At 42.4% G+C, this 21511-nt stretch overlaps 1 protein-coding gene and 1 long non-coding RNA gene across 6 annotated transcripts; one reads left to right on the forward strand and one right to left on the reverse strand.

The window, feature by feature from the left end:
• The first annotated feature begins 38 nt into the window (after positions 1-38).
• Positions 39-17970, forward strand: CRK (CRK proto-oncogene, adaptor protein). Of its 5 annotated transcripts, XM_075113358.1 has the most exons (4): positions 55-381; positions 8130-8495; positions 12616-12670; positions 14628-17970. In XM_075113358.1, the coding sequence occupies exons 1-3, from the start codon at positions 138-140 to the stop codon at positions 12657-12659; spliced, it is 654 nt and encodes a 217-aa protein (XP_074969459.1). In that variant the 5' UTR covers positions 55-137; the 3' UTR covers positions 12660-12670; positions 14628-17970. The 5 variants fall into 5 exon arrangements, with proteins under 5 accessions (XP_074969456.1, XP_074969459.1, XP_074969460.1 ...); XM_075113355.1 differs by lacking the exon at positions 12616-12670 and having other exon boundaries at positions 39-381; positions 8130-8665; XM_075113359.1 differs by lacking the exon at positions 12616-12670.
• On the reverse strand, positions 17131-21500 carry LOC142066189 (uncharacterized). Its single transcript, XR_012663633.1, has 4 exons — positions 21289-21500; positions 20582-20713; positions 19331-19567; positions 17131-18334 (listed from the first exon to the last, which is right to left on the reverse strand). It is a non-coding gene; the product is annotated as an uncharacterized LOC142066189 (long non-coding RNA).
• Between the last annotated feature and the right edge of the window lie 11 nt (positions 21501-21511).

Below are 21511 nucleotides of genomic sequence, written 5' to 3' on the forward strand. Positions count from 1 at the left end.
ATGACGCCGGGCCTCTCTCGCGCCCGCCGCGTGCGGTCACATCCGGTAGGTGAGGTCAGGGCAGGGGCCGCCATTTTGGGTGGCGGGGCTGGGCGCGGAGCGCGGCGCCGCGCCGGGGGGGAGCGAGGGCGGCCCCCATGGCCGGGCAGTTCGACTCCGAGGACCGGGCGAGCTGGTACTGGGGGCGGCTGAGCCGGGCCGAGGCGGTGTCGCTGCTGCAGGGGCAGCGCCACGGGACCTTCCTGGTGCGGGACTCGGGCACCATCCCCGGCGACTTCGTGCTCTCGGTGTCCGAGAGCTCCCGCGTCTCGCACTACATCGTCAACAGCCTGGGGCCGGCGGGAGGTCGGCGGGCCGGCGGCGAGGGCCCCGGGGCCCCGGGTGAGTGACCCCCTGGGTGGCGGCGCCCCCCAGCCCTGCCGCCCCGGGCGGGCAGCCGAGCCCCGGCCTGCGCCTCCCCGCGGGCGGCCCCGCGCTGCTCCGGGCGCTGCGGCGAGCCGGGACGCTCTTTGTCGTGGAGTTGAGCGGCGCTTTGCAGCTGGGGCTGCCGGCCGCGCCGAGCCGCCCGGCCGCACCTGCCCTCCGGCGGCCCGGCACCGCGGCCGGGCGAGCGCTGAGGCGGGCGCCTGTCGCGGCCCCCCGGCAGACCCCGCAGCCGTGGCGCCCGCGTTTGTTTTCATAAGCCGGTTAACTAAGAGTGATGTTGCGTGTCATCCCAGCCGGGGGACGGCCGTGTGGAGGTGTCATCCCAAAACCTGGATTCTGCAAGCGGTTTTGCATTAGGCGGCAGACCGTGAGGCTGAGTGTCGGGGCACGAATCAAAGTGTTAACGTGGGTCGTTTTAGTGGGAGCTCCTCAGGAATGTAACGGCAATTGTTCCTCTAAGTCAGACGCGAAGTTCGGTTTTAATTTTCTCTCCCGTGCCTTGAAAGGGAAGGTTTGCTATTTTTCCTCCTCAACTTAAGATTTAATATGAAAACAATATATTTAAGCGTAACACTTGTAGAGCAGAAGATGCCGGTAGTGTCAGGGAAAACTGCCGTGAGAAGCAGCGTTTCAGCGAGTCCGAGGGTGAGTAACCGACCGGGAGCTGCCAGCAGCGCGGGGTCCGTGGATGTGGGAGAAGGTGCAGTACAAAGGCAGCGGTATCCCTGCTGGGGAAGTTACTGACGCTGGTAGCGGAACTACTCGACTTTGGATATTAATGCTCGCAGAATGATGTGGGCGTATTGCTGGTGTTGCAGAAAGGAACCGCTACTTAATTTTGAAGTGTAGTAAACCGATGTGATAAAAGATTTGGTGAACTAATCTGGCAGAAAGAAAACGGTGCATGAATGGCTGCAGAGACAGTCGCTTTCTGATGTAGATCTATGGTTGGAATAAGGGACCCGTACTGGGGAGATGCAAAAATACTTGTTAAGGAAAGAAAGGATTTTTCAGTCTCTGCACAGACTGTACTTGACTAAGAAGGAGATAATCTAAGAAAAAACAGAACTGTTGCCAGTAGGCTTGCACCGTTACACGATCATTTCCCTTGCTCAGGGGAACACTTCCAATTGGCACATTTGGGAAAGCACGAAGTCATCGTGCTTATCCCAGGAGCCTGCTAGAGCTGCAGAGTGCCCTCAAGTCACAAAAAGCTCCACAGAGTAGAAGTTAAAGTTGGCTGAACTCAGCTAGAAGTGAAGTGGAAGTCATTGCTGCCGTGGGCAGTAAAAGGGTTTGCCCAGAGATGTGGCGGATTCCCCATTGTTTCCAGTCTGAAGACAGAGGTTTATTGCCCGTGGGTTTGCAGAGGGTTGATGCGGGAATTGTTGAAATGCATGACTGGTGTTGTGTAGAGCAGAGTTACCAGGATGGTTTGTTGTGGAATCCAGCCTGGATTTTAAATACAGTAGTGATGAAAAACACCGGATGATGTGTGCCTGTCACTTCTGGGCAGTTGTTTTCTGGGGAGCAACTAATCTCTGGAAAAATAGCTTTAGTATATAGCTGTCCTTACTCTTTTTCTATTGTATTACATTCTTAAGCTCAGTAGAGTTTTGTGGCATTCTGTGGACTGGCTTATGTTATGGGTGTTAAAATATTCCAGAGTGTTGGTGTTCTTTTTACGTTTTAAAAAATCATTAAATGCCCGTTAGGTAATTATCTTCTGTTCAAATGTTTATCTGTTTTAGAAGAGTAGCTGCTATTGTAGCTGTGTAGGCTGTTGGCACAGCAGGCTTAATATATGTTAAAAAGTATAATTATGTTTTGGTTGGTGTCTCTCTTCTTTTTTCTTCTCCCCCTCCCCATCCACACGCCCCCGCCCCGAATGTTACAAGGATAGGTGACACATCGCTCCTGTACCACAGATACCTCTATGTATATGAGAGGGAAATCTATGCTGAGATCTTAGTAGTTTTAAATAAACCATGCCTCCATGCTGATAATGCTCTTTTTTCACACTCAATACACACACCCACATGCCTTCTTTCTTTGGTTTAAATTACACTTAATGTGTAATTAAGTGTTTCTTTCAGAAAAAAGCGGGAGGGAGATGGAAGCATTGGTAGAAGATAGAAGATGATTTCACATTTGGGTAGGGAAGCTAGTGCAGTGACATGAGGTAAATGTTAGCAAGTTGTCATGCTTATTTATTGGGGTCAAGCTAAAATACTAGGAGGAACAGCTTTGCTACGTTAACTGTATAGTATAGATGTGTTAGCAGCTGATTGGCATGCTTCTCACTGGGACATCTAAATATGCCAGGTGAGGTTCTTGGGTTGATTTTTGTTTGTCTCAGTGTGTGTGCAATTCATGACTGCTTTAACGCTGCTGTGTGCAGATACTAGGAACCTGGCTTCAGTACAGGTGAGATGAGGAACTTTGGCTTCCCTAATATAAAAAGCTATAGCATCACAAAAAAAGTGATGCTTTCTTCCATTTCTAAAGTATACAACTTGCTAACTTCTTGTTACATTCACCTTTTGCCTGATATGCTGCAGTTTCTAACTTCTTGCAGGTGATTTTTCAGCATAAAGAAAAAGGAATTTAATAGAACTTCTCAAAATAGCTACATCTTCCTGAAATATTTTAAGGCTGTTAAAAAAAATAGGATAAATCACTGAATTACAGGAAAGAAAAACACCCTGTTTCCAGGGGAGATGGAGATTAACAACTGAATCAGGATTAGGGTATCATTTGTGATCGAATAACACAGTCACAGGCTAAAGAAATCCCAAGCCAGACAAAGTACTCCATGCAGGCAATAGCATGGTAATGGACAGTAGAGGGAATACTCATATGAATATACATCATATGTTTGCAATTGGACATGAGTTTGGGGTAGAAATGTGTGATATGTGCTAAAACAAAATACCTAAAACATCTAAAGAAAGAAAGGCTTTCTATTGAAAGTACGATGTAATAAAGCCAGAAACCTTAGAGTTGAAAAATTTGTCTCTCTGAAGCAGGAAGGTGTGACAGTTACTGTGTAGAGGTGCTGTTTTCGCTAAGTACGCATTTTAAGAAACATGCTGCTTAACTAATGCTTCTAAATCTCTTCCATTGTGATTTTAAAAAATGCAAACCATACTTCCTGGAATTGTATCATCTTTACATAATGATATCCACACTCAGCTCTCTATGAAATGGCTTTAGATATGTGTGAGCAGTATGATTTAATTTGGAGACTTGTGGGGGGTTGTGGGTTGGGTTTTTGGTTTTTGGTTTTTTTTATATTAAGATCTTAAAATGTAAACTACTGGAAGCTTGGGAAGTGAATGCATTAGGCATCTACTTTTCCCTCATCCTCTGATTACCTGCAGAAATGACAATATGTAACTCCTGTACGAATAGTCTCCTGGTGTGCTTAGGGCTCTTCTCAGGAGCCAGCACGTGGGGTTTTGCTGTTTAATGGAGGGTTGGTGGGTGCTTGTTTTGCTCAGGCACGAGTAGGGAGGTACTTGAGAACAAGGAGAAAAGGTGTCCCTGTGGGGGCGGGGGAAGCACACAGGCTGGAATGTGATGCCTTCATAGCAGAGTTCCCATGTGCTCCAGGAGGAAGCTGGCCTACATCACTGCGGTGTCTCACATTGAAATGAGAGCCTTGTGTCTCAGAACCCTGCATGATAAGAACAGCTTTTCTTGCCCAAAACGTGCTTTTATAAGTTGGGGGGGAGGAGGGAGGGAACCCTTGCAGACTAGAACTGGAAACAAAAATGAAAACTTGTATTTCTGTGAGGTCTCCCCTGCCCTGAAAAGGAAAGCTTACCAATGCTTAGGAATAAAGGGAAAACACAGTTGGAGTGGAGAGAGAAATGTAAAATCCCTGAGACTCCGAGAAGTGCGAAGTTGCTTTGTGGTTACGCCACCTGCCTGCACTCTCAAGAAGTAGAATACAAGGTGTTTTTATGTCTACTTCCCCACTATCTGTACAATATTTAAAACATATAACCAGTCTTTTCCAGATTGACATGGAGCCAGAGCAGTGTGAAAGTGTTTGGTCAGGAGGGAATGTGCCTCATAAACAGAGAACTGACAGGTCCAGGTTTGAAACTTTCTTCAATTCTGGGACACTTTGGATTTTCCTCACCTTCCTGAGAGCAGAGGCTTTGCTAGCTGTTCTGCCATGCTGAGAGGGATGGAAGCAGGTTAAGTCCTAGCATAGATGGAGCTGGGATGGAATAAGTAAGAAAGGTGATACTCAGCCCTTTGTACTTCTCATTCAAAGGAGTCACCTTACAGAGCTTAATAATGCTGCTGGTAGAGGTGCGAGCTGAGCTGCTGTTCTTTTGGCTGTGCAGAGCTGGGGAGAAAGGAAGAGAGTTCGGTTGTTGAATAGGAAGTGACTGAAGTTCCTCCAGTAGCTTGACTTACCTTTACACGCCTTCTCCTCTTCCTGAGAGCCCTCAGAAGATGCGGACAATGTGCTGCTCAAACTTGTGCCTTCAAGAAAACCGTCCCAGAACCATGAGGGAAAACAGCTCTACGTCTCCAAAAAACACTTGCCTTGTTGCTGTAACTTGTGGTAGATCTTGCCTTAAGTTTGCCATTGGGTTACAGGTACGAGAAGTGTTGCAGTTCAAACAAGAAGTTGAAGAATTTCTCTGAGCCTGAAATCTGTTAACCTTTGAATTTCATTATATCAGGGAATGACGAAACTTTGAAGTCCATAGGGAATAGAATTATTTCACTGCTATGTAAGTGAGCACCATTTAGCTCATTACTTTGTAGCTGAACAAGAGTACACACAAAGGACTTAAACTGATGGAGAGTTTACCGTGTGCTTGGTAAGGTGTAGTTGTATTTTATTTCTCACATGTGACTTTCAACTATTTTGCCCTTTTTATGCCTATTTTAGCTGAATTTAGAAGTCGTCTATGTAATTTCTCCAGACGGTGACCAGGTTGCTGCCTTTATATTCTTTGGTAATTTATTTGGATTAAGCTCGTAGATTTCTTGTTGCAAAGCGGTTTTCCAGGCCTTTGATTTTTGAAGCTGCCTCTCTTTGGTTTTTTTTGTGGTTTTTGTTGTTGTTGTTTTGGTCTTTAAAAAAAAAAAAAGGCATCAGAAGTGCATGTGGTATTCGGGCAGTGTTCTCTTTGTGAAGATAATGTCTCTCCTTTCTGCTGCTTACCTGTCCCTTCAAGGCTTGCATTGATCTTTCTGATCCTAGAATGTATTTGGAGGGTCTGTGTTCTCTCACTCTTCCTCAATTGTGAAAAATGTCTTTTAGAATCTGATTTTCCAGGGTACAGTACACTGATTTCAGTCACTCCTTCCCGATACATAGGGTTCCAGTGGACTTTCCTCTTAGAGTCCAACTTTGGTTTTATTCAGGTACATTTGGAAGCTGTTTCAGGCTGTTAGGCATTAATTCAAGAGGGTGAACCTGTTCAGATGGAAAAAAAAAAAGACATCACAAAAGACCTTGTTCATCCTAGCGATGATTTTGGTGCTGACAAGGCTGACGAATGTTGCTGTTGAACTGCTCGTTTCCTAAGAGTTTGATTTTTCTGTGTACACTTACTTTGCTGGAGACAGAGGTCTCAGCCTCCTGACTGAGTTGGTTTGTAGCAGATTTTACAAAGGTAAATTAGTGTTTCAGGCTCTAGATTTCTGTCATGTGAAATAAGTTCCATGTCAGTGAACTTACCCGAGATTCAGTCTGCTCTGTATGACTTAAGATCTTTGCTCCCCTGGTGCCCTTCAAGGACTTCTAAAAAAGTCTTTTATTTTTCTAAAAGTCTTCAAGTTTCTATGACTTTCTTTTGACCTAGGTGTCTACATAGGTCTTGATCATTGAAGGTTCACGTATAGAATAGTAGCAGATACACGCTCCTGTTTCTGTCACCAGGTTTGTCCAAAACTTGATGTCTATACCACTTGTTGCAAAGCATGATTTCCCACTTGCAGGGCTCACGGAAGTGCAGCATTCCCAGATCATATTATATGCTTATGTAGTGGATTTAAGCTGATTTAAAGAGCTGTAGGGGTGCTGCCTGTCCAGCTGGTGGTCATCTCCTTTGGGACCACCGAGCTAAGAGCTGCCACTGAGATGCAATTCCAGAGCTCTTGCTGAGCCTAGAGCAGTAAGTTACATCTCATCTACAAAAGTTGAGAGGGTGTTGCATCTCCTCAGCATTATGCTTTGGGAGAATAAGGCAGTATCTTCTCTTTCCATGCTGGGTTGATATTTCTTACTGATATTAAATATGTAATGTCAGCTTCCATATCTCTTGGTGATGCCGGTTTGTGTTTTGGGGTTTTTTGTGATTTTTTTTTTTTTTTTTTTTTTTAGGATGTTGCTTTTGAGTTTTAGCTCATTGCATTTGTGCTGATTTCTTTTGACAGTCTTTCAGGGCTGTTAGTGCATGCAAATGTGCATTTTTCCAATGACTTAGTTCTGCTTATTTGAATTTCCTGTAACCAGCTTCACTAGTGTTTATGTTCCTTCAGGATACTTCAAAACTTACTTATCGGGTGTTTGACTGTGTTGATCTTATTGAATCTGCCCTTTTCTCCATTAGAACCCCTTTTTGCTCTCTTGAAAGAACTTCTTGTAATGTTAGCTTTCCGTGCTGACAGTGCTGCTTTGAAGGGGGTTTTGGATCCGTGACAGCTTGAAGGATTCTGCTAGCTTTGTACTCGAGAGCTAAGTCTCGGAACTGTTAGATATTCCCTGCAGAGACAGACTTGCAAAGTAAGCATCTCTTTCTTTCTAAGAGAGTTACTCATTAAAGCATAAATCTTTGCCTTTCCACTACCCTCCCCCAGCCTTCCACAGTTCTTCCATAACTGATTACACAGTGTATGGTGCGCGGTGGAAATAGAACATCATGTGTATGGTTTTCCCCAGCCGAGCCTGAAGAACATAAAATGGAAAAAAAGGGCAGCTCACAAATTGAAAACCGAAATGGGTATCTGCACTTTGATGCTTCTAATGACTCGAATATGAACATCATCTCTATTTTAATGTATATGAGGCTCAGATTGATAGCTTAGGCTCCATCGGGCAAACACGGCAAAGAAACAAGACGACTTGAGATGGTCTGAATTATACCCATTACGAAAACATATGTTGTTGCTTTGCATTGCATAAAATGTACATAATTTTCCCTAAAGGTACCTTTTATCAAAATAAAAAATAACTTCATTTGCTCATTCACATAAATAGTTTGCTGCTGTGCTAAGCAGTTTTCTGTAGCGTCCTTGCCTTTAACCTAAGATACAACAGGTAAATAGCCATTATTGCAGTGTTGTCTTTTTGAAATCACTTTGAACTGAAAGAGAAAGTTAAAAAAAAAAAAAACTTTCTTGAAATTGTACCAAAATTTCATTTGCTGTCTAGATTAGAGTATAAAACAGGAAAAAGGGAATTGTCTGTTATTTGGGAAGTTTGGCTGTGCCAAACAATTTATTTTTTTCCTCCTTTGACAAAATCTGTAAAGATAAAACTTCATCCACATGATCACGATAGTGCTGCCTTTGATTAGAAATAGACAGAACAGCTGAATATGATGACTGTTGATCTAAAGATGACCATATCCAATTACTTATCTGTAAATATGTTCATCTTCTCAAATGTTTGATTTACAGTTGTAACTGTGGTATGCTCTCTTTGACGTATTGCCTTCTTCTTTCAGGGTTGAATCCCACCAGGTTTCGAATAGGTGACCAAGAGTTTGATTCTTTGCCAGCTTTACTGGAATTCTACAAAATACACTATTTGGACACTACAACCTTGATAGAACCAGTTTCCCGATCCAGGCAGAATAGTGGCATTATCCTCAAGCAGGAGGAAGTTGAATATGTGCGAGCTCTCTTTGACTTTAATGGAAATGATGAAGAAGATCTTCCATTTAAGAAAGGAGACATACTGAAAATCCGGGATAAACCTGAAGAGCAATGGTGGAATGCAGAAGACATGGGAGGAAAGCGGGGAATGATACCTGTTCCTTACGTCGAGAAGTATAGACCCTCCTCTGCTTCAGTATCTGCTCTGATTGGAGGTAACCAGGATAGTTCCCACCCACAACCACTGGGTGGGCCGGAGCCAGGGCCCTATGCCCAGCCCAGCATCAACACTCCGCTCCCTAACCTTCAGAATGGCCCTATTTATGCCCGGGTTATCCAGAAGCGAGTCCCTAATGCCTACGACAAGACAGCCTTGGCTTTGGAGGTACATAATGGGCAAAACTTAGAAAGAGATCTGTTCAAGGGATTTCCCTTTCAATCACAGTATAGTTTTGGAGGAATAAGAAAGGGGAAAGCTTTGTAACACTGGTTTTACATCATGACTAATAAGTTATGGATAAAGGCTTTTTTTAAAAAAATAAGTAACTAGAGTCACTTGTAGACTAGAGTTTGATTATGGTAGCATGTTTAGGTTACTGAACCAATACCATGTCTTTTGTCAAACATCACTAACATAACTGTTTCCCCATCCATGTTTTCACTTCTGAAATCTGTATTTTAGGGGGGAGGGAGAGGGAGCAGTTCATAAGTTGTGTGTCTGAACCTGTTCCCACTGTTGCTTGCCTCACCCCAATCTTTAAAAGGTGTGCTGTGTTGTTTGGTGTTGTTGGGGTTTTTTTTTTTTTAATTTGGTTGGGGTTTTGTTTGGTTGGTTCTATTTTTTCTCCATCTGTCAGCAGTTTAAAAGCACTGAGTGGAAGCATTGATAGTCACTTCAACATTAACAGACTGAGATGATGATGATGATCACACATAGGGTTTTATTGTAACATCTTGACCTCAAGCAGATTACTTTGGGTTTTAGTTTGCGAAGCAGGAACATGCATTACAATTTATTAGGGAGGTCTCATGTAAAGCAGTGATTCATGGAGTATGATGTGTAATAAAGCAGTGAGTTTCCCTGAGGTTGATTCACTTCCTGATATGATCAAGTACTTGTACGTGCCCTTTCTGATTTTTTTTCCCCTTTTAAAAAGGAGACTAGAGTGCTCTATCTCTACACATCAGATAATTATCTCCCAAGTTCCATTTGAGGAAATTGAGACTAAGGTATTCTCAGTGGCAGACCTTTGCCTTAGGATGATATGTAAATCGTAACTTTTAATCTAGGCTTTCTTTGAGCTAAAGGCTCTGGAATTTCCTGATACCTAATTGACTTCCTGTTTATATAACATTTTAAGTACTTGGGGAAAAAACAGTTTCTGTGCTGAGTCAGAGCATCTCCTCTTCACTCTCAAATACTCAGTTTAATCGTGCGTAGCGCAAAAGGCACTTCAGCACTTCACCGATGGGGCAGCTATAGGTATGTGTCTTTAGCACAGAACTGGCAAATGCAGCACATTCCACAGATCTTCCTAGAAAGGTTGGACTAGACGATCCCTGAGGTCCCTTCCAACCTGCGATTCTGTGAGATCTGACCATTGATGTGCAACCTGGGAGCGTGAATTTTTTCCCTGTTCTAGGTAAAAATGTGTTTGGGGAAGCAACATAAATATACTCTGAGTCACTGTATGTTGTGTTAAACTTCTGAATCAAAAGATAGCCAGGATACAGAACATGAAGATAGAGAACATAAATTTTGGCATTGAGAAGCATATAGAAATTTATGCCATCTCATCAGATTTTGGGGAAACAAGCGAAGATTTTAAGCTTCAGACTTCTATACAGCCTAAAATGTTGTCTTGATCCCTCTTTTTCTCACTCGTTCCACCCAGCCGCCTCCTGGAGCTTGGAAATACTCCTGAATGTCATTGCGAACTATTGCCATTACCAGATGTTAGACTTTTCTTTGAGCCACTGCACATTATGTTGTACCATATTTATCAAACCCCTTTGGTTTTCCTTCTGGATTTTGGTTTTAAGCTTTTATTTATAAGTGTGCTACTACTGTTCTCTTAAGCTTAACTTTAGATTTTATTTCACTTCAAGCAGAACCCCACAACGCTGCCCAACTCACAGTTTGGTAGCATGGAGTGAAATAGAGTGAGAAAATACTGATAATCCAGGCCATCATAAGCAACTTTGAGCGAAAGCCAAAATCCTTTACACACTAAAGAACAGCTTGCGAGTGCCATGGCTGATCTGTTGGTTCAGTCCTCTTCTCTGGAACTCATGTGATGTGTCAAGTATGCTGTGCTTCAGAGTGTGGTTTGTGGGGAACACCTCCCTGCTCTGAGCTAGCCCGCGCCACCAGTGTCCTTGCCATACTCGTGATAATAGGCTGGATAGCTGAAGTGCTTGGCAGCGGGGAGTTGGGAAGTGTGTGGGCTCTGCCCATCTGTGGAAGGATGTAGGTAAGGTTTGTAGCATCTTTCTACCTTTGTGTTGGAACAGTGGCCTTTGTAGGCCTTGTAAACTTAAATACGTATTAGTTGCCATGTTGAACCTTTTGGTTGGGATGATGTATTCCTGTCTTGCTACAGCTCTACATTTAAGAAATGCAATAGTAGTGTGGTTCTTCATTCTGTATAATATTGGGAAATTTTAGTTTTAAAATGCAAGTCTTTCATCACTGCTTCTAGTAGGGCTTCCTCGCTCCTTTGCATCTTTTATTGTTTCAAATCACAGTGTTACTGAGTTGCCTTCGGTGTCTGTACAGGGGAAAAGAGCAATGTGCACTTCACTTTCTTTGTTTCTTCATGCTGTCTATAAAAGTACTGTTTCTTGTTGTCTCCTTTTTCACGTACCCTTTCACTTCATGGTGTTCCTTCTCTGTTTATTTAGAGATCTCTTTCTTAGATAACTTAGCAGAAAGCATCATGTAAATCTTGTCAGTCCATTTTTGCCCAGACCTCTTAACTATAAATATAGAAAGTGGGATTCTTTCCAAATGAAAACTCTTATCCGTAAATCTGGCAATATTCAGGGGCGGGGGTGGATCCCACTGTTCCTCGTAGGAAAATAGATTCTTAACATCAAACATTTTTGGCCCAAACTGCAACAGAACATCTGTACTGTTCTATTATTTTAAAACTGACATGGTTTTGAAGAGCTCAAGGATGGAGGATCAGAGCAAATGATGTTCTAATAAAGGCTGTGCTGTATTATGGAAAAAAGAATCAGCAGGAGAAGATAACTTTTATTTTGCTTGTAACTGGACCTATTCAAGGAGTTGTCAGTCTGTATTAACTAAGAGAAAGGAGAGAAGGGAAGATCTATGTCGTGAATGACTCTGAGATCGATCAATTTATTTTTTTTTCTTTGTAACAGTAGCAGACCTCTGCCATTTTGACCTCACCAAAGAGGAGTACTTGGAATAAAACCACAGCATACAGAAGTCTTCACATGACCGTCAGTTTTTCTTTGAAGCATATGGGATATGTTTAGTTTTAAAACTTCTGATGAAGACTGAGACAAATCTGGCTTTATAGCAGGGTACAATGTTGTTCTTGAGGTGCTGTGCTTGGTGGGATGCTGGTGGATGCTTGTTGGAACTCAAGAGTCCTCTTCTAGTCTAAACGTTCTAAAATTCCAGAACTTGTAATAATAAGTAATTTCTTAAAAGGTTCTCTGTATTATCTCCAGGAGAGTATTTGAACTATAGATTAATCTGCAGAGTTTCAAAACAGATCTAAAAAGATCTACAAGTTATTAAGAAACTAACAGAGCCATGTATTAAGCTAGCATTTGTGAAATGACCCATGCTTACTTAAAGTCAGTCCTGCTTGGATTGGGGGGGGGGGGGGGGGGGAGAGAGAGAGAAATAAAATGAGGTGATATATATAAATGAAACATGAATGAAAGATTGTATCAGAAAGTGAGAGTGGTCGCTAAATGAAATGACCATAATGGTAAAAAAGGAATATTTAAGCTCAGAGGTCTTTCCTCTTCTGACAATTATTAAAATGCAGATTTTGGGTGTAGCTCCTTAGAGTAAGGAGAGTTTATGAATGAGTGACCCCGAAAACTGAACAAAGAGCTACAGGGTGCTTCTGGGAGTGAGGGAGCGTCACAGGCGTCCCATATGCTAACTCACTGTCATTGCACTGTTGCACCCACCTTTTGCAGGTGAGTTTGTCATAAGGTATCCAAGATAAACCCTATATGAACATAAAGTAGTGGGTGATATTCAATAAGGGCACAGAGGCCAGCAGCCTAAGATACCGACCTTACAGATAGCAAGCTTAAGTGCAACTTGTGCTTTTTCTTTCACAGTGGGGTGGAGTTTCTATACTTCTTTGTTGAAGGCTGATACATAGGTTACATCCAGGTACGAAGCAATTTAAAGTTATCTAGGGTAGCGTTCTTGTAATGGTTGTAATTAGGAGATAAGATTTTCTGCTTCTAGTATTGTCGCATTTAATCTTACCCTTATTAAATTATAGCTGATGTTTTGTTTTGGTCAACGGAGTATTTTTATTGGTACAATCCCTCAGTGATTATTAGTAGCAGTAGCAAAAGTATACATACTGCATGATTAAATTCCTAAAGAGCTGAAACTAGCATTCGGTAGTCGAGGAAGGCTTCCTTTTTGCCCGTAGCAAATACATTAGAGGATTTTCTTCAAAAATAAGGTTTGTTAAAATGTCTATACTAATGACTACAAAACAAAAAAAAACAGAGCTACAGACAGTGTTCCGAGCATGCCTCTCATTACCAGATAAGTAATCATCAGAGGTATGGAAGCTTAATTAAATGTCTGTGTAGTGGTTTTAATTCAGGAACTGTAAAAGCTGTTCTGGCAAAAGATTGCAAGTGATTAACACCTGTAAAGTTAATGGAGATTGGTAACATCCTGAAGTGTTTTCCTTGTTCTTCATTCACGGCCTAGAGAGTGAGAATAATGAGATTCTCTTTTGGATGAATTTGGAACACAGTGATGAGTATCTGTGTAAACTAGTGACTGTATATTCAGTGAATTTCTGGATGAAATGCAGCAAGGCTTGTGGCTATGCCTTGAGAGTTTGTTTATTAGGTATTAGTGAAAGAAAATAGATCCATCCCAAAAGCAGTCCCCATCTGTGACCTGGGAAAGACTCTGAAAACCATTGTATGTTACCTGTAAGTAAGATAATTGGTAAAATTCTACAGAGGGGTAGAAATGGGTAGACAGTTTTTCAGTGTTGCACTTACTAACTCTCCAGTGACCATCTTCACAGTGTAAACTGTACTTCCCTCAGCTGTGTAAGTGCCACTTAATAAAAGCACCTTTCAAGATTCGACAGGGTTGGGGACTTATTAGACCTAGGCTTGTGGTCCCGACTTGAACTACATGACCGCACAGCCTTGGGAAGGCGACTGCTCTGCGGTTTTCCACCTTTGTCCAAGGGAGACAATACCTTTAGAACTGGTTATGTGAGTATTGGGTTGGAGATTAGAATATGAGCTATTACTGTGCTGCTTTTTAGCATAGTACATTAGAACTGGATATGTTTAAGCTAGAGCATATTGTTTCTTCTGTCCATAGTAACCATTCTTTTATTTTTTTCTAGCCAAACAATTGGGGTACAGGAGGGAGAGGGGATCGATTCTCTTTACTAAACCCATGGAATTTATTTATGGGAGAAATCCGTGATAGGCAAGACTGAAATATCATCTGGCCGTGCCTCTAGTAGTGGCTTGTTGTGGATGCTCAGAGTAAGAACAGAGCAGCCTTATGGCACTACTTCTTATTCTCCCACGTATTCTCCCAGCGTTTTATAATCTGTGGAGATATATATATGAAAAAAAAATATATATATAGCCTGCCCTTATTAAGAACTTTTTCAATACCACCTGAAGAGCACTTAGTGGAATTTCAAAATTAAGGAGCTGTTTAGTGTTTAGCTTGCAGGTTAGTACTGGCTTTGTACCCCTGCAAGCCTTCCCTCCCTCAGGGAGGCGGTTGATGGAGCACGGAGCACAAGCCTCTGTCGGTTCCGCGCGGTGCGTTGATCGCGATAGCGGCTGATGTCAAGTCCCAAGAGTGCTCTGAAAGGTTGGTGTTGGATTGCAGCCTCTTCAGTTTCGGTAGTTCTCATCTAGGTACGCTTCTTTCTCTCTCTGCTTTCTTCAGGAGCGAGTAACCTTGGGTGGCAGGCCGGTGTGTCAGAAATGGTTGAGACTAAAACTATTTTTTATAGAAATGTATGTGGTACACCTGGGTGATCGACACCAAAGGGGAGGGGGAGCAGGTCATCCCATGTGTTTTTACGAATTGTAATGCTTCCTTCTTTCTTTTCCTGCAGGTCGGTGAGCTGGTAAAGGTCACAAAGATTAACGTGAGTGGTCAGTGGGAAGGAGAGTGTAACGGCAGACGCGGTCACTTTCCGTTCACACATGTCCGCCTGCTGGATCAACAGAATCCTGACGAGGACTTCAGCTGAGTGTGGCTCAACAGTTGCGCTTACAGATGGGAACAATCTCAACTTGTTTTTATTGCAGATGCCATCAAGACTATGTTCCGACAGATGTTGAAAGCGGTATTGCTTGTATAAGCATTCTGACAACCTGCAAACCCCTGGGACTGAACACCACCATTCCTTAATCAAGGGTCATGTAATTCAGGGTACGACAGTAGATAACTTGTGTGTCAAGTGGCAGAACTAGTACATGATTATAGGTTGTAATGCCTGCTTATGTCCATGTGCACAGCAGACTGGACCTTGCCAGCAGCAGCAGCTGGAGAAAGCCGTAACATAGATGTTACGGTAACGTTCGTAGCTCTCTCCGGACCCATTGCTTATGTTGCTTCTTCCTCAGGCGATGAACATCAACCTTAGACAATTCAATATATAGATAGAAATTTCACAAACTTATCCTGGAGCTTTCTCCGTGTATTGTTTTTCCATCCTGGTTCTCTGTCCTGGAAAGGCTGTACAGTACTTTGCATGGTCAGTTAACTGTGCACAGTGCAGATTTAGGTAGGGCCCACTGGGGACGGCCGTGTGACTTACGGATGCTTACCATTTTAATGGCAAATGACAGATCAAATCAACCTCGGAATTCTAGAAGTTTGGGGACACTAGACTGATTTCTTCAGTACTGTTGATGCTTCAAACATAGCAGCTGATTTTAAATTAAGATTTCTATTAACACACCAGTATCTCTCTTTATCCACAAATATAAGACTTACGGAAGTGTAAACATCCATATCAGTGCTGAAAAATACGTGCATAGCACTTTAATGCATAGCTTTAAAGCAGTGTTGAATTCACTAAATATACTAAAATATTGACACTGCTTTCCAATAAAGTTAAATTATATAGGGCCCGTTTAATTTTTCTAGAATTCTTCAATACTCCTATTGTATAATACTGTTACAGTACAAATCAGTGTCAAACATGGTGAACTGACAAACCAAATACTACTTTTATTTTAAAGTTACTCTGGGGACTCTTCTGGTTTAATTCCCATCTGTAAAATATTTGATAGTGAATTCATGAGGATTTTATTTTAATAAACTAATAGAAAATACTTGTGTGCTTCTGGACTGATTCTCAAAAGGCATAGTAAGAGTAAATACGGCTTCATAGCTCATAATGCAAATCAGTGCATTGAATAGGTGGTATTAAGCACTGCTTGATTTGTCTTTTTTTTAGCCTGTTCTTCTAATTATCTGGTTTTCTCTAACATAAATCAGAATGGATTCAGTAAGTTTTGTAAACTGAAATTAAACACTGAAGTAACTATCCCTTGCCTGCACCCTGGATTGTTCTCCAAACGCAGCACTCTAGTGACCAGCCGGAAGCAAACGGATGTTGTAACTTTGACTACAGTGTAATCCATACAGAGCAGTTCTAACTAGTATCAGCCGAAAACGTTACCCGGGATGATGCAAGCGGTGTGACTAGAACGGCTGAGGGGTTGGAATGCTGCGGGGGCTAGTTCCCACGGCCAAGGCTATTGCTGCAGGCACCGACCCGTTCAACAGAATACTGGTAACGCTTTACCTCAGAACTGTGTAACACGCTGGAAACGATAATATTTCTGTGATATTTAAGTACTAGTTGTTTTACTTCGAAACTAACCCCTCAGCAAGTCTGGCTAATTTCCAGATAACGGGCAGTCGTTAATTCTGTAGGCTAATGCCAATGTACTACACCTTTCCATCGCCAACCTCGTGAGCACTACTGCAGGTGGTCAGAAAGCTGACAGTTGTGACAGTGGTGTTAGAAGAATGGTAGCAAAGGGATTGCAGTACCTAGCTTGGATTGCTCTTCTGGTTAGGGTGATATGCCAGTGATTGTGGCATCTCTTCTAGCTTAGTACAAAATCTGCTTTGAGGAACAAAATTGAGAAACTAACTCTAGGTTCTGAAACACGTTGGTTTCTTTACGGCTAATCTGTATTTCTCCTCCGACCTTGATATTTACTATGATTTTTTTCAATAGCTGCACTCTAAATAACAGACCTAATACGGTGTTTATCAGTTGCCCATATATGCTTATGTTTTTCTTCAGGTAATGCAAAAGAAACAATGAACCGTGTAAGCAAACAGTCTTAGAGTAACACAGTTTGTTCTGAAGTATTTTTTCCAATTGTAATTAATGAAAGCCCTGATGTTTGTACCTTTCCAATCAGCAATTATTTTAAGATACCAAAAGAACTTTTATCTGAAAGGAATTTTTAATGCAAATCTCTCCTTTTTAATATGAAAGACACAAACTGAATTAACTAGAAAATACCCTGAAAACTTTGTGTTTTTGTTAAGACTGTATAAATTGCGAATATTTGTACACTTTGTAAGAGTAAAAAAAAAAAAAAAACCTAGAGGAGTCTTAATAGCTGCTGTTGCACTAGAACCCTAAGTTCTCGTCAAGCGGTTTTTCCTAGTCAACTGATACATTAATGCAACTGTTTTCCACTATTCAGTTCTAAACAAAATGTGATTTTTGTTCCATAGGTGATAGAAATGAGTACGTTTGCATTTAGACGAAATAGACATTTCAACTTACCAAGCTCTTAAAGGAAAATAGGTAGAACATATGTTCATGAACATGTAGATTAAATCCTTTTGTGGCTTTTGTTTACCACCTTCTATTTGTTCCCTCCCTCTCCCCAGTGTGTGCAAAAAAATCACTGCTAAGAATGTTGGTCACAATCTTTTGTCTCTGCTTGGCTGTGGTTTTGGTCTCTTGTGCATAGGCAGGTGTTAGAACTAGAATAATCATTTCTAGAAATACACCGTGAAAGCAGAATGCTCAATTACACTGTGTTCTTCTGGTGCATTTACACATTGTATCACACTAAAAAGTACAACTGGCTGCTATGGTTTTTTAATATATATTTCATTTTGGTAAACCCCAGCCTTTTTACTAATATTTGACCTGGTTAAATCTTGTTAATCTGTTTGAATTGTATTTGTTAATAATGCAAATATTTCTAATCATCTTAAAACACTCATTTTTGTTAATGGTTTTGGGGAAGGATTCTAACCGAACCAGTTTGAAGAAAAATATGAACATGTGCCATTGTATTATAACACTATCCACTTTCTTGACAGTTAAAGTCTTTTTTATTTTTTTTTGTAGCATGTAATGTATATGTTCATAGTATGTGAAGTAAATAAAAGTATAGCCAAAACTTTGACTTGGTGTCATTCTCAATCGGCTGTCTTTGGAATACTTGGATTTAATAACCTAAAAATAGAACTATGGGTATGGCCATTTTTAATTGGCCATACCCCTCTGAAAATAATTAAACACAACACCTGCAGATGTGAGACAGACCAAGGTAACTGAAATAACTGGTCAACCAGTAAAATGTCAAGGCCCTGTTGAAACAAGGCGACTTTCTGTAATCAAATGCGTTCCATGAGTCAAGGGTGTCGGGGGAAAGTATATTCTCACAGGAGAAGAGGACTCGCGAGGAATGTCAAGATGAGACTGTAGCTATTGGTCTCACTTACCCACACAGGCGTATCAGGAAATTGGGGATTCTTTGAATGACGTGTCTGTTTGGAAAGAGAAAAAGCTGTTTATTCATTCTTAGAGTTGTCAGTAAAAATGTACATTAAGTATACAAATTAATAACCAGCAGGGATCTTGTACGTGAGTCTAGTAATGGTTCAGAAGGACTTCTTGCTAAGTGCGGTAGTGAGAGAGCGCCGTTTCAATGAAAGACTAATGTGCAGTGTACTGTCAAGGGACGAAGCACAGGCACCGAGGACCAGAATGCCTAGATCCCATGTGGGAGGACATTTGTAACATGAATCTGCATTAGACCTACTTCTGCCATTGCAATCCTTAAAAGATGCAAGGGGAAGTGGCCTCTCGGCCCCCAAGGATAAGAATCTTGATGGCAATACTGTGCCTAGAGCCAGTTTAGTTTGGGGTCTACACCAAAGAACAGTTCTGGCTCCATACCTGTGGGTTCCTTAGCGTGGCATGCCATGGTTAATCATGGACCAAAACCCTGAGGCATTCAAAAGCCCTCAAATCATTTGGCCTTCTGGAGGCGCACCCTAGTTCCACAGCCTCTTGCTGCATGGAAAAAGCCATGTTGTATGTTCTCAACTCGAACACTTACTTTCTTCACTGTTTCTAAAAGGGTACTAGGACCAGTCTTGTTAATGTTAGTACTGCTGTTATAATTTTCCCTGCTATCAAGGACAGCGCTTGTTTTGAGTCGCTTTGTTACAGTGATAGCTCCTCACGTTTTAGCTGATTCCTGTCCATTGGCTGGCTGCTACAGGTAACTTCCCTGGTCACTGCTGTTTCACAGAGTCTTCAAGTGGGACGTTACTTGTTAAATGAGTGACTTTGCATTTAAGCGTACTGAGATGCCAGCCAAGTTTTCCTCTCATGTCCCCACACAATAAGATTATCAGCTTCAGATGGAAAAAATTAAATTTTCATAGGTAAAAGTACTGCCCCCAGCTTTGCTCCAGTGTTCATACAACTTGACTGCAGCAGAGCTGCAATCCAAGAGTGCCTTTTAATGAGATTACCTGAGATAATTTAAGAGCTTGCTGCAGCCAAAAGGAAGAGGTTCCGTGCGCCTTTCCACACTGCCCTGACAGCCATGGTCTCCTGCTGCTTAACCTCACACTGGTATTTGCGGAACTTCTCTGTGAGCTGATGTAACGCAGGGCTCGTGCAGAGAACTCTTGCCCCTCCTTTCCTTTCACCCTCCTTCCAGCAATGGTTTTCGGCTGCAGTAGTGGTTGAATCAACTCATATAAAAGCTGAGGGTGTGAGAGAAACAAGGATTGCATCAGCAAATTATGCTTTGAGTATTTCCCTGCATTAGAGTGTTTACTCCTCATGCTTTGCCAAATCCCTGACCAATTTCCAAATATTTACATGCCTTCTATAACAAGTGCATTTTAAAATATTTGAAGTATTTAGACAATACACACTAATTCAGCATGGGTATCAAGCATGCACCTCACTTGGTAAATAATTATACTTAAAGTGACCTGGTTTATTTATATTGTTGAGCTCCCTATAACTTGAGTACCTGCTGAACGTAAGGATCACAGAAAAGTTCCTAAATTGATGCAAATCTAATTTATTGTGCACAGCTCCCGTAAAAAATTAAGTCTCAGTTGCTAAAAAATAGACTTTTATGGTAAAGATTGATCAAGTGCAGAGGTGATTTGCAAGTCTCACGACGAGTTTTAGTATGTTTACCCAAATATACGGTGACTCTGATCTGATCTTTTGGGTGCCTACCAGAACTGCCTTGGTAACAGTACCATGTATTTACAAACAGTTCAGAGGTAAAGGTATATAATGATTCCCAGTTTCAACAAAATCTGCATTTTCGCATTATATTTTGTCTAAACTGAAAATAGGATTTTTTTTTTCTGGACTTGACACCTTATTTCACCGTAGTCCAGAAACGCTACTGTCTTTGTTTTTTCTTTCATAGAATTCTGATGTAGATAATCCTGAGATTTGAAAAAGAGTTGGGACCCAAAATGTCCCATTGATTTTTCTGGGTTGACAAACAGTGATGTAAAAATAATTCTGTTACATTTTTAGATTTATTTGTAAGAAAACCATAAGGTTATATTAATTTTACATGCTCTAAAGCTCAAGTTCACCAGCTGAAATAATGTGTTAAAGCAAATCAGGAAACAACTATTTAAAAAAAAAAAAAAAAAGTGCTTTAAATTGTGCTTTAGGTGTGCCCTCAGTCACACGTAGGAGCCCGTCTCAGTGGGCGCAATACAAACGAGTAAATAGAAGGATACCTGGCGCTGTGTCTAAGAGGTGCCCCCGCGGGGCCTGCTCAGTCTCTGCTGCATACGGAAAGGCAGAGCGGCCGTCGCGTACTTCCACACCTCTGCAAGGCTGAGCCTGCGGCCGGCTCATCCTCGGAGGCACTGGGAAAAGAGACACGAGACTTGGTTCACAGCTACGCTGAGCAAATCTTTGAGGATTAAATTTGCACTAGCCAAGCATAATCCCTTTCAGTTGTCTCCAACCATTCTGATCTTGGAAATTGAGGCGTTATCTCAATTATTTATGCTCCATTTTTTCAGAAGTACTATGTGAGGAAAGTTGTGAAATATTCAATTTTAAGTTCTAGTTCTTCTAGCCTCTTAAAACTGTGAAATTATTATGTCCTTCATCAGACATAGCATCGGAGGCGATACTTTCCTTGAGTAAGCATCCTGGGAGATCACAGAAACCTGCTAAATCGGACCTTCTGCCTTTCACTCATTTCTAGATTCACCATTACATATGGAGCATAACCGGTGGTTTGCACAAAAACACACAGAGGTATTCAAACAGTCCTGTCAGCGTTTGAGGCCAATAGAAACACGTTCCCTGAGAGAAAGAGATGCATTGAGGGAGACGCCATTCCCCCCGCGCGCCCCCTGCCCGCCCTCAGCGAGGCAGGGCCCCCCGCCAGCGGCCCGCCGCCGACCCCACCCCGCCAGTGGCGGTCCCGCACCTCGCCCCTCCGCCGCCCTCTCGGCTGCGGGCCCGCGACGGGCAGCCGGGGGAGCGGGCGGGGGCGGGAACGCGAACAGAACGGAACGGCGCCGGCCCCGGCCCCGGCCCCGGCCCCGGCGCCCCCGGGCTGCCGCCTCCCGCCGCCGCGGGCCCGGCCCCCGCCTCCCGCCCGTTGCCAAGGAGCCGCCGTTGCCGTGGGAGGCCGCAGAGCGCATGCGCGC

The sequence above is a fragment of the Phalacrocorax aristotelis genome, chromosome 18 (genome assembly GCF_949628215.1).
Source record: "Phalacrocorax aristotelis chromosome 18, bGulAri2.1, whole genome shotgun sequence".
Lineage (NCBI taxonomy): Eukaryota > Metazoa > Chordata > Aves > Suliformes > Phalacrocoracidae > Phalacrocorax > Phalacrocorax aristotelis.